The sequence below is a fragment of the Ctenopharyngodon idella genome, chromosome 15, assembly GCF_019924925.1.
Source record: "Ctenopharyngodon idella isolate HZGC_01 chromosome 15, HZGC01, whole genome shotgun sequence".
Classification (NCBI taxonomy): Eukaryota; Metazoa; Chordata; class Actinopteri; order Cypriniformes; family Xenocyprididae; genus Ctenopharyngodon; species Ctenopharyngodon idella.
This window is the reverse complement of record NC_067234.1, coordinates 18382282-18396036: the sequence shown is the minus strand read 5'-3', so window position 1 is coordinate 18396036 and position 13755 is coordinate 18382282. Positions and strand designations below refer to the sequence as shown.

At 35.2% G+C, this 13755-nt stretch overlaps 1 protein-coding gene across 2 annotated transcripts in view; it reads right to left on the bottom strand.

Annotated features, from left to right (window-relative positions):
* Positions 1-570: 570 nt before the first annotated feature.
* The window catches only part of nectin3a (nectin cell adhesion molecule 3a), a 43835-nt gene continuing 30650 nt past the window's right edge, over positions 571-13755 (bottom strand). For both annotated transcript variants that reach the window (XM_051863535.1, XM_051863536.1), the window contains 4 exons: positions 9701-10000; positions 7557-7674; positions 6962-7113; positions 571-4102 (listed from right to left, as the gene is read on the bottom strand). In XM_051863535.1, the coding sequence (XP_051719495.1) occupies positions 3462-4102; positions 6962-7113; positions 7557-7674; positions 9701-10000 (1211 nt within the window). In that variant the 3' untranslated portion in view covers positions 571-3461. The remainder of the gene's footprint in view (positions 4103-6961; positions 7114-7556; positions 7675-9700; positions 10001-13755) is intronic.

The following is a 13755-nucleotide window of genomic DNA, read 5'->3' as shown; positions in this document are numbered from 1 at the left end:
CGTTTTAGACCCCATTTACACCTGTATTTAGCGTCATCCACTTGTGATCTGATCGACCAAAACGCATCTTAATACCCGGTGCAATTTATGACCCAACAAGCTATTGGGTTCAGGAGGGTTTCTAATGTTTTACAATATGATTCACCTGGAAGAATTCACAACTATTATGCAATTATATAATGTACAAATGGTTAGATCACAAAGATGTACCCATAATGTTCACAGTTGTAGATGCCTGCATGTTTTCAATCTCATTTGCACTTGACACCTCAAGATATGTAGCTTCGAGTGTGAATAACGAATTCAATTTTGATGCATATATCACAGAGAGCGCTTGGAATATAGTGAACTACTTTAGTGGTGCATTTTTAACAGCTCCATTTGTTATTGTATAGAAAAGAGCAGCTTGCACATTGTGCTAAACATCTCTTTTTGTGTTGCATAGAAGAAAAAAAATGACTTGGAATTGAATAAAAGTAAGTAAATCATGACACTGGCCAAGGTGAATCAAAGTACAAACACATTGTATGCAATTTATCACAGTATTAGTGTTACACGCCACACAAACGCTTTGACATGTTCAAAAAGAACTTTTTTATTATAAACAGAAGGCATCAAAAACAAAGCAATGTCTGTCCCTCATTTCCAAAATGATTTACAAGTCATCAATCAACTAATATGTACAAAATAATTTTTCAAACTCCTGAGAACTAAATATAAAAAAAATGAACATGAGAAGATAAAAAGCACATGTTAACTAAGCGTGAACATCCTCTGCTCAATGTTCTGGCCTCATATAAAAATATGTTTATTCCATAGACAAATATCTCCTGCCAGAATATGTACAAAAAAATAATATATACCAACAACTGGCCACCGTAACACTTGCAAGTGCTACTGTTGTAAATTTCCAGTGAGTTTGCACAAGAGTCATCTTGTTAAAGAAAGGCAAATAAATCCAGAAAATACAGTAATAGTGGGAAACACAAATAACACTTCGGGAATACAGAAGACAAAAGCGTGTCGTTGAATGGTGAAAGAATAAATATCTGATGCTTTTATATACGTCCAAAGGCACTATGCTTGTAAATATACTGTATTTTTTTTTTAAATAAAGGAAGAAAGGTTGAAATTTAACTGCCAACTTTCACTCAGTTTTGCCATTTCTATAACTTCATGAAATTGTGTTACATTAAACATGCATGCAAGAGTCAGTATTTTTACAAAAAGTTTTGTGTGTGTGTTTAAAATTACTTTCTGAATGAAATGAGAAAAAAAGGCAATTAAAATAACAAAGATACTAGATTCAATAGACTTTTTAGGAAGAGTCAAGACTATCTTTATGATAATTAGTGACATAAATAACTACCCCATTAATACAAAGATGAGAAGCAGCCCAATTTGTTGAACACACACACACATAAAAAAAGATTTTTGTCTTGAAAACTCAAAACAGACTGTACCACAGCTGTAGCAACACTGCCGCTGATTTATGAACAATGAATCCAGGCGTTAGCAACTGCTGTATCTTTTTCAATAGGCATGCAACATGTGACCATTGAGACTTATGGAGAAAAACAACCTTGCATGCTTGCGAACAGATGCTCAGCACAACTCTAAGATGGAATGGAAAGAGGTCTGTTTGCAAGAGAGCAGAAAATATTAATTACAAAGTTCGATCTTTGAGGTGAAGCATGCTAGAGGAAGCCCATGCGGCACATGTCTGCTGCGCACCAGACGGTTTATTCTGGGAAATCCGAAGCTCTCGACACAGAGACGGGAGTGTATGAGTAGCAAGGGTGGAGAGATGGAGAAAAAAAAGAAATCAACATAAAATTAAAAGGAGTGAACTAAATTGGCAAAGGCCACAAGGCTTCGGTAAAACCTCAGGGGCCGACCGTGGTCCTTTTGATCTGTCGTGGCGAACGTCAACCCCCCATCAGCCTATGACAGGTCCTCAGCACAACCACATAAAGCAGACTCCTTCCATTGCTCTCTAACTTATCCATTAATGAAAAAGAGGGGTGTGTGATGATATGCGTCAAAATATAGACAAGCTGGGTTCAAATTAAACTGCATGTGTTGAGTTGAGTGAAACATGCTGTATTTATATGCATACACTGCAAAAAGGTTTGCTAATCAGTATTTTTGTCATTTTTTTTCTGTAAAAATATTTACAAATTAAATTTAGCTGAGAAGTATTTCATCTTGAATTAAGTTTATTCCACTAGCATCTTTTTAAAACATGAACCTATTCTTAAAACAAGAATAATAATAATAACAACAATAAAAACTTTCTTCCATGGAGCACCAAAAGTACATTTTTGAAGATTTTTTTGTCATATTATGCAATTTTGCTTCTCAAAAAATGTCTTATTTTAAATATATTTATTATAATATAATATTAATATATTAAATACATTTAGCTGAGAAGCAATACTTATTGAATTTATTCAATGACATTTTTTCCCCCTTGTTTTAACTTTTTTCCTTGGAACACCAAAAGAAAATTTTTTAATAATGTCCTTTACAATAAGATGCATTTTCTTGAGAAGCAAAAAGAGCATAAACAGAATAAAGATATTTACATTTCTTACAATATCATATTAATATATTTAATATATTGCATTAACTTAGCTGAGAAGTCAAATTTGCACAATACATCTTGAATGATGTTTATTTTTCTTACCCCACTGGCTTTTTTCATTCTTGTTTTAAACAAAAACCTACAAAAACTTAGATTTATGCTCAAAAAGATATTAACAACAACAACAACAACAAAATGTTCTTCCATGAAAAAACCAAATGTAATTTTTGAATATTCTTTATGCAATCTTTTTGCTTCTCAAGAAAATGTATCTTATTCTAAAGACATTTTATTCCTAAAAAACTAGACCAAAATACTGATTAAAAAACAAAAAAAAAATTCCCTGCAGTCAAAACATAGGACTCAAGACTTTCAAACTCAGGTTATGCGACTCTTCATGTGAAACTAAAGTGATGTTTTGCTCCTACACTGGAGAAGTCATATAGATATATATTTAATAAAAAATAAAAAATAAAAAAAGTGAAAGGAAAGAGCCAAGAATACGCTGCACCTGGTTTTAAAGCTAACAGTTATGTGCAATGTGGTAACTGGAATGGTTACGCACACAGTGTAGCTTAATTTTAGCAGACTTGTTTTCTTTGTGTAAATCCACCCTGTGATCATAAACCATGTAAACCTCTCCCTTTACATCCTGAAGTCAAAGCAGTCCACTGAACGACAACCATCCAGAACATATCTGCAGTAAAGTACAGCCGTTTGCTAAGCGTAAAACGTGAGGATGAAATCGTAAACAGCTCGGAAAATACATAAAATACATTTTAAATGTACACTTTATCTCACTCTGCTGAGTTAAATAACACTTTCTCCGCTGACCTTTAAATTATTGTTGTCCAGTAAAAGTTCCCCTGCCTTTTCAAACATACCATTCCCTGCGTGAAATCACAGATCCATCCACGTGAGACACATAATCGCTGTCTGTGCCGTTGTCGTAGCACTCGTCCTGCAGGTAAGGGGAGCCGTTGTGTAGAGGCGGCCCACTGGGGTTCACGTTATGATGGTTGTGGTGGTCGGAGTAATATGTGTTCTCTCTCTTAAGGCTGAGATTGTCACTCCAGGCCTCCATGTCTTTGTGGTCATTGGGATAATCGGGATAGATAATGTCTCCTTCCGGTTTGGGCTTCAAGTCCTGGCTGCCATTGCCTGAGTCGTTTCCGTACACATCATGAAGCTCATGGGGTTGAAGTACATCCAGTTGAGATTCTTTTTGCATGTCTGATGGGCCGATGTACTGCTTGGTGTAGTAGTCTCCTCTGAATGTTCGGCGTCGACGCATGTAGAAAGCTCCTGCCAGTGCCATCAGCAACACCAGGATCAGGATCCCACCAACAGCACCACCCACTATAGTGCCCAGACTGCCGTCCGGTGGAGAGGCCTGAGTCGGGGAGGTGAAGTGGGCACGCTGATTGATAGGAGCTGTGATGGTTAAGCTGGTGTCAGGCAGGATGGACTTGGTGGTGGTGGTGGTGGTGGGGGCTGCAGTGGTCGGTGGCGGCTCTGAGAGGGAGAAATATGGCAAACATTAAAATACAGGCAAAGAAATAGATCATTAGAGGCTTCTGAAGAAAATTCTAGCTGGTACTAATAGTCTGCTGTTAAAATGTATACAATTAAAACTAAATGAATTGAGCTGAGAAGTAAAATTACTATAAAACATCTTGAATTCGATTTATTTATGGAGAAATTGGAGGGAATTTGTGGAGCCAGAGAATTAGATGTCAGAAAAGAAGTTGCTATTACACTGTACTATACCCTGTTTGGCTGTATTCTTGTCTTTTTTTAATATTATGTTGTAATTCTGGTTCTTTTGGTTCTGTTGGTATTATATATTTATAGTTAACAAGGACACTAAAGATCACATCCGCTAGCGTCAGTTGCTAGCGTGCCTCTTGAGGCCAGCGGAGCGAGGTTTACACACAGCTCTTACTGGCCTACGTTACACTGACAAGCCTAAATTATTTTCTCTGAATAGATAAATAAAGAACTCTAAACATTAAAATTAATTATTTTAAAGCTTAGGCATCACAACATCATAATGTACAGCATGAAAAATGGATATTCAGTTTGAGATTTGATTATGAAATTATTAGTGTTGTAAAACCCAATTTACCTAAACAGATGACGACAAAACCAAGCTAAATGTAAAATTAGGGGAAATGAGCACGCATAATTAAATATCCAATATCAACGGATGTGATAAAAAAAAATCTGTTAGGTCTAAGGAAAAAGTGTTTTAGAGGCAGGTGGTTATTTTCAAGATAAAAGGACAGAACTTGCAATCACAAAGAGGAAAAACTAAATCCTGCTGATGTAACGGCAGGTTTGGGCATCAAAGGGAACAATAGGCTTTATGTCGAACATGTCACATGAACAAACAGGAAAACAGGTCTCATCGCATCCACTTGTCGGAGAAAGTGTTAATGTCAGAGTGAACTGATGACAATATCTATGGACTTTTAAGGTAATCAGCTAACCTAGCTAGTTAGTTAGTGAGAAGAAGAAAAATTAAAATTTTTTAGATCAATCAGCATATGCGATGGACATCATCTTTGATAGCTCCTTTGAAGGCATCTTGAGTAAAACAGCTTTATATTTAACAAAGCACATACAAAAGACCTGAACTGGAAGCGATGCAACCTGTTTTACAGAATACATTAGTTTGTTGTGCATAATTCCAGGGGATTTTCAGGGGACATTAAAAAGGGAGAGGATGTTAAAAATAATGCTCTTTTGGCTGGTATAAATGTGGAACTATTTGGTGTATCCATTTCCTGTATAGGACGTCAACTAGGGACAACATTCATTTTAAGAAAGTCACTCTAAACTTCTCCAAAAAACAGGAGCCCAGTTCCTGATTTTCCCTATATCATTCCTTCCGACATCCAAGTTTGTGCACCACTGAAGTTGAAAACCTGCCACAATATTTGGATTATGATTTGACCACAAGAGCTACATCAGGTTATCAAGGTTGGAGCTAAACCCTGCAGGACAGTGGCCCTCCAGGACTGAAGTTGCCCATCACTGAGCTACAAGATAAAGTTTCCTCATGTTTTGCTGCCTGAGGAAGAGCCAAACATGTGGTAAAAAGCACAGCAGCATATAGCTGATTGAATTGAAACTGCTGCGAGTTTGATCCAACTTTATTTACGTCATTGCAGAAACCTCACAGGCCAAATGTAGACCCTTCTGGCACATTCGGCCAGCTTCTTTCTTTTTCTTTCTTTCTGGTATTTTTAAAATGGTTTCAACAAGAGATTCAGGAATTCACCTATTCAGTAACAGGAAATACAGTCTGACTCAATGAATAGACATTAAGAAACAACAGAATGCCAAACACAGAAAAACATCCTGTGAGTTTGTCAGGTTTTTCCCAAGCTGTTCCAGAATTTACCAGAATGCACTGCAAGTTTAGTGAAAGTTAAGTGAAAAAATAAATCAAACAAGGTAGACAAAGTGAAAGAAATCAATCTAAAAATATCAATACATAGGGTTCTGCAGGGATGACATAATTTTATCGGCCAACCTGGAAGTTGGCATCACCCTGGTTCCCTCTACAAAAACCCAACAGGATTTTTCCATTGGCTTTTGGATTATTGCATAAATTAAGTTGTGTGGCCATCAAAAGTTTAGGATTCATACATGTTTTGTTCATCATGATAATTTTCACAAATGATAACAATGTTTATACATTTTAAAGCCTAAATACATTTGCCAGAAATAAAAGCTTTTAGTTCGAGTATTTAGTTTAGTTTGTTTAGTTTAGTTAGCCATTTGATAGACTTTTCAAAATATAGCAACTTCAAAAAAAGTGGGGTATTACTGCTGTATTTTATGTCATAGAATAAAACATGAAAATATCTTGAGCTTGTGTTAACCACAAACCTTATTTCAGGCATTTAAAACTCAAAAATAAATAAATTACTTTGATGGAACTGGATGTGCAAACATGCTTATTTCTGGGTTTTAAAGCTCATTCCTGCAGCACTCTATTACTCAATGAAATCATAAATTTATTTTACCCATTATTTTTAATAGCAAACTAAATATCAACTGAGTCAACTCTCTCATGCACTATGGAGAACTATGTGTGTGGTGCACAAAAAACAATGTTTGTCAACCTTGTCATTTTTATCCAGCGTCACAGAGTCAGCAACTTTGTATACTGTTTATGCCTCAATGCCTCACTTGAGTAAATAACTGTGTGGGTAAGTATGAATGGTGTGTATTTCAAGAGGGAAGAGCAAATGTCAGGACATAATTTATCACCCAGTGATCTTTCCTCAAACTTCGGCCCTCCATGGACTAAACATCATCACTTGTATGTGTGGATCTGAAAGGTTACGAGAAACTTCTCACCTAGTACCAAGAAGCGCACATTCTCAAAGCTCTTCCCAACATCGTTCTGAACTTCACACCTGTATTGTCCAGAGTCGCTCAGCTTTAAAGGACGAGTAAACAGCAGGCTGCCATTAGATGTGTCCACACCTGCAGGCATTGGTGCGTCCAGCCTGGGGAGTGACAACAGACAGATTATCAGTTTAGAGTTTGTTGACAACAAGTTTTGCAGAAGGAAGTCACCCGGAAGCAACCTTTGAAGGCCCCATTATACTTAGAGCAAAATCGAAGAAAGAACTGGTGTGACAATATTTACAACAAAATCAGGCCAAAACAAAGTCTGAAACAGTTTGCCAAACTTTCTGGAAAAGTTCGCTCCGGCTAGTAAACACCTTTGAGCTACCATTGCACTAACCATTGTTCAGCAGATGAAAAAAAAAATTAACTGCAGTGGCAGTAGGCAATGATTTCTCTCATTGATTCTCTCAAAATCTTAACCTCTAAGCAAAATGAGAAAAAGAATGATCATCTACAACCATAGCTAGATTTTACTATTGAATTGACATGTCTAATAAGATTAGAGGTAACAAAATGTAGTGTAGATGAGAGCACAGACCTGGTCCAGAGGTACAAAAGAGCAGGTGGGTTGGCACTGGCTCTACAATCCAGCCGTGCATTTTTTTGTCCCACGTACCATACATTCTCCTGGCCCATCACCATAACATCTGGAGCAACTGTAACATAATTTAAATCATTGTTGCATGAAATTAAAAGGCAGAACATGAATATCAACTTGCTATAAAAATATATAGTGCTTAGCAAAATTTAAATCCTTTTCTTTCTTCCCCAGAACACAAAACAGGATATTTTTAGGGCTGGATATTGACACATATTTAATCCTGATTCAATTTTGATATATCAGGTACAATATAATTTTTCTTAAAGGGTTAGTTCACCCAAAAATTATAATTACTCACCCTCATGTTATTCCAAACCCGTAAGACTTTCGTTCATCTTCGAAACACAAATTAAGATATTTTAAATGAAATCCGAGAGATTTCTGTCCCTCCATTGACAGTCCATGCAACTACCACTTTGACGCTTCAAAAAATTCAAAAAGAGTTGTGTAGCTGTCTATGGAGGGACAGAAATCTCTTATATTACATTAAAAGATATTCAATTGTGTTTTGAAGATGAATGAAAGTCTTACGGGTTTGGAACGACATGAGGGTGAGTAAATGACAGAATTTTCATTTTTGGGTGAACTATCCCTTTAAGAAAAAAACTCCCTTAACTAATGCTGTAAACTAACTATATGGTCCATTACTACAATATTAAAGGTTAAAATGAACAATAAACTATGTTTTCTATAACTATGTTTTTATTTGCAAGCAATGAAACTAAAAATTATTTTAATGAGACATTAAAATTGAGCATGACCCCATTCTCACGCTTTGGACTTGAATCCCAGAAACAGCAAGGGGAGGCGTGATTGGCTAACTCAATTACACAAAACCTCAGGATACTGAGGCTTAGCTGTGGCTGAGAAAATAAACTGACGTGTGATATTGAGAGATTCAGAAGTGAAACAGGGAGCCTTGAGATTCAACCCCAGCAGTCTATATAACAACAACAACATGATCAAATTCTTATCAACATGGATAGTGTTCTACTTTCTTATTGAACAATGTAAACCACAGTTGCCCATTTAAACACCACATTGCAAAAAATCTGAGATTTCCATCTTTTTCAGTAAAATATATAAACATTTTGGTAACACTTTACAATAAGGTTCATTAGTTAAACATTAGTTAATGTTTGAACTAACATGAACTAACCATGAGCAATACATTTGTTACTGTATTTACTAATATTTGTTAATGTTAGTTAATGAATATACAGTTGTTCATAGTTTGTTCATGTTAGTTCACAGTGCATTAACTAGATTTTAATAATGTATTAGTAAATGTTGAAGTTAACATTAACAAAGATTAATAAATGCTGTATATGAGCAGTTCATTATTAGTTTATGTTAACTAATGTAGTCAACTAATGTTAACTAATGAACCTTATTGTAAGGTGTTACCAACATTTTTAAAATGTAAAACAAATTTACTTGAGAAGAATAATTGCAATATTATATTAAGATAATATTTAGATTTCTTGATGCAATATCAAATTGTTTTGCTCTTATTTTAAGCATAGATATCACTAAATTTATGTAAGATTTATGTTTCAAACAAGACTTACTTTCTTAAAATTTAGCTTCAAGTAAATAATATTGCATTTTAAGGATATTTAGATATTGCTACTGGAAATCACATTTTTGCATGGTTAGCTCTGTCTATGATTAAACCATTAGTATTAATACATGTATGAGGCTGTAAAGCTCAAAAGTAGTTTTCTCACTTTTAAACACTGTGGAAGGCAATTTGTGATTTATTGAGTACTAAAGCCTCCCTCTGTCAGTATGAACTCTCCCACTTGTATTTCCGCTCCTGTTGTTGCCCTTGCTGTGCTCAGATCAATATTTCATAAAGCACCTCCATTAAGCAGCGCGCCGTTCAAACAGACGGGAGCCAACAGTTCAAGATGCCAAAGGAAAGCACATCGAGGATTAAGCGTTAAAATAACTCCTGTATTGAAAGTGGCAAAAGTGAGCGATCAGTGCTCATTGTAAACTCATGAAACTCTTGAAATACAAAACAAGAATATCATTCTTCTACTGTGAGAGCATTAATAAAAGCTATTCACACTCACAAGACACATTGAGCCTGTAGAGAATGCGGAAATCTTTGGATAGGGCTGGGTGACGAACAACGCAGCTGAGGGACTGGCCAAATGCATCTCGGGTGGGGGCCAAGAGGTAGTGTACTGAAGTGGTGGTAGTGCCTTCAGGCTCCGTCTGGGAGAAGACTGTTGTCTGACCCGGCAGGTCTGATTCCCAGAACACCTCTGCCGCTGGGCGACTTCTCTCAGCAGTACATGTCGCCACCAGTGTTTCACCATCTCCATCCAGCAGAGACAAGGAGCCAGGAGACACATAGACCTTTGGCTCAGCTAAAGGGAAAAATGAGAAAGGGATGAAAAAAAAAATTGAACGCTAAAATCAGAGATGCTATCAGGCTAAAACTTTCACCACATTTAAAAAAAAAAAAAATGTTATTTTTAAACTGTTTTTCTATAGTTAAATCTTTTTTTTTTTTTTTTTTTTTTTTTAAATGCATATTATTTAATAAGAAAAGTTCAACTTTCTATATGTTGGTGAAGGCATTTGAGAATAAAAATATTTTTATTTTTATAAATTTGCTAGCATTCAAAAGTTTGGGGTCAGTAAGATTTTTTTTAAAACAGAAATTAATACTTTTGTTTAGCAAATGAAAAAAAAAAAAAAAAAAAAAAAAATAATTAATTAAAAGTGACAGTGAAAACCTTTATAATGTTTCAAAAATTTCTATTTTGAATGCCGTTCTTTCGAAGGTTTCCATAAAACATATTAAGCAGCGCAACTGTTTTCAACATTAATATTTGAAATGTTTCTTGCACAGCAAATCAGTATATTAGAATGATTTCTGAAGGATCATGTGACACTGCAGACTGGAGAAATGATGCTGAAAATTCAGCTTTGTATCACAGGAATACATTACAGTTTAAAATATATTAAAATAGAAAACTGTTATTTTAATTTGTTATAATATTTCACAATATTACTGTTTTTACTGTACTTTTGATCAAATAAATGCAGCCTTGGTGAACATAATCTTACCAACCCTAAACTTTTGAATGGTACTAAATACATTTAAAAAGAAAATAAATAAAATGAATAAATTTTTATTACAGTACTTCACTACAAGATTAAAATGCCTTCAAGAAAACAAGAAATAAATAATACAAATGTAGAAGGGTCAGGAAGAGCTGTACAAAATGTGTTATTGATATTGAACCTACAATGATATACAACAAGATGAATAAATAAGGAAGGAACAAAAACAGGCCTTTGTACACTCATAATTGATTGATTACCCCAACCCCACAAATTCACATTAAATATGGATGATCTGAAATTACTGAGTGCTGAGGTTGGAGTACCACAACATCCCTGAGTGCTTCTGAGTGGATTCTGTCTCTACAGAAAAGTGGCATATTAGTGTCTTAATATCACTGAGAGAGTCCACATGGATTTACAGAGAACAAGAGGAAAGACATATTGTATATTACAGCTGAATCAATCATTGTGAAATGTTTTGCTGCTATGATTTGTTCAGCTGCCCTAAGCAATAAAACACCACACTTGTTGAATTAAAACAACTGACTCAATTTCGACTAATGTTTTTATTTATGAAATAACATTAGAGCACTCACCTCAAAGGTTGCACTTGCACTACAAGCCAGTGTCCAATTTTGATGTTCTGCTCTAATTCAACTCTTTTTTTTTTCCATAGGACATTATAAATGTGGCCCATATCACTGGTCTAGCAACACACATGCATATAACACCTTACCCTGTTTGTTTATAAAATACTATAATATCATATTTTATTGTTACATGAAATTAGAAGAACTTATAGTCTTAAATGCATCAACATTTCCATGATAACATAACTGACATGCTTTTTAAAATAATCCTAATAACTATATACTGCAAATGTGCATTTTTTTTAAACAGATACTTTTATACATATCCGTTTTATTTTAGATAGTAAATATTTTTTTAAATACAATTGTTTTTTTAATTGACAAGTGATTGAAATAATCACAATATATCACAAAATAACTACATTTTATTGACATTATAATGCATTTATTGGTCTAAATGATTATTGACAAATATGCGTTAAAATTTAAAATATTTCCAAAACCGTTCAAAAGTTTGGACTCGGTAAGAGTTTTTAAAAATATTTTTGAAAGAAGGGTCTTATGCTCACCAAGGCTGCATTTATTTTATCAAAAATACAGTAAAAATAGTAATATTCTGAAATATTATTACAATTTAAAATAACTGTTTTCTATTTGAATATATTTATTCCTTTAATTTATTCCTGTGATCAAAGCTGAATTTTCAGCATCATTACTCCAGTCTTCAGTGTCACATGATCCTTCAGAAATCATTCTAATATGCTGATTTGCTGCTCAAGAAACATTTATTATTATTAGCAATGTTGAAAACAGTTGTGCTGCTTAATATTTTTGTGGAAACCATGACACATCATTTTTTCAGGATTCTTTAATGAATTGAAAGTTCAAATGAACAGCATTTATCAATTTATAATGTTACAAAATATTTCTGTTTTTACAATTTAAAGCATCCTTGCTTAATAAAAGTATTAAAGTGTAAAAATCCAGTAGTGTTCTGCATGAAAATCGGCACAAAATTGTTCAGATTCAATGTGATTTTTTTGAGATTGGCGCACAGTGAAATGTGTTGTGAACGCAGCCACACTGTAAACCCGAATAAGTTGGGCTAACTCAAAAAATCTGAGGTAATCAGTTACATCAAATTATTTGAGTTATGATGTTCCCAATTTTAAGTAAGCAGAACTATCAAGTTCTGAGTTTATAGTACTCATGCATGTTAATTGCTCCTAACTTGAAGTACGGAGTTAGCTAACTCATACATTTTGATAGTAATTAACATAAAATATTTAGTTAATTAACTTTTACTTTGAGCTCTTGCAAATCAAATGAGTCATTCTAGCCTTCATTAATAAAAACATATGAATCCTATTCTCATTTGTCCTTTTCCCTCTTTCCTTTCTCTATCACTCTCTCTAGAGAATTGCAACAGCTGTGCTCTTAAGAAACAGTTTTACCATGTGGGCCAGGAACGTCAACTTAATCCAACACGCAAGGCCGTCTGCTCCACACACCTGTTCTACTCTGTTTACAGGCCGGTCCTGTATACAAGAAATTTAAATAACCCCAGGGACCCCTAATGCTAAATATAGCCCTGCGGCACCTGAATGGGGGGGAACCACAGTGCATCACTGAGCGCTGACATCCGAGTGCCAAGATCAGACCCACCCTGCATTCATCCAACCTGAACCCTATCTGCATCACGCTGGAGCTCTGCTGACTCAGAGCTTACAGGGGCATCTTGGCAGCTCATTCACACCCAACCCTCCTGATAGAAGAAATAAAGAGCCAGCTGATCTGATGGTACAGGTTGTGGGTGGGCGAAGGCCCTGGAGAGGGCAAGGGTATTGATTTATCATCAGACCGGGCAGGAATTAGGGCTGGGTCACCCTCGCCTACATAAATCCAGACCCGAGACATTCCTGTTCTGGGTTGCAGACCACGGCTGTTGCCAAAACCACTGTTCCTCAAATAATTTCTGTCATTATAATGGACTGCAAGTGAAAGCAAAATAATGATGTTAAAAAAAAGAAGAGAATGAATTGTGGGTACAAATTACACCGCTTAGCTTGCGTGCCACATCTGATGTTTTTTATTGTAAAAACTCACACGGTCACTGAGAATTCCAGCGATGATTCATCACTATTAAATATACAGGAATAGGAATGGCGGCTTTAAGCTTGTGTGCAAAAACACACAAGCTCGAAGCAGATGATTGGCCAGTGACTTTTATAGTTTTAGGGTTTTGAGTAACTTTCTCCTTTTTCTGTTAAAAAGCCATGGAAAAATATGCCGTTGCTTTAACGTCTGAATCTGTAATGCCATTACAGACTGGATTGATAAAATTCAAACTTTTGGTTACCACTTGCAATAAGGAAAAGATTAGCTTCTGTTTTGCAGGAACACAGGAAATAAACAAGGAGAAAAAAATGGTGGCCCGCAATACAAAACAGAACAAGGAA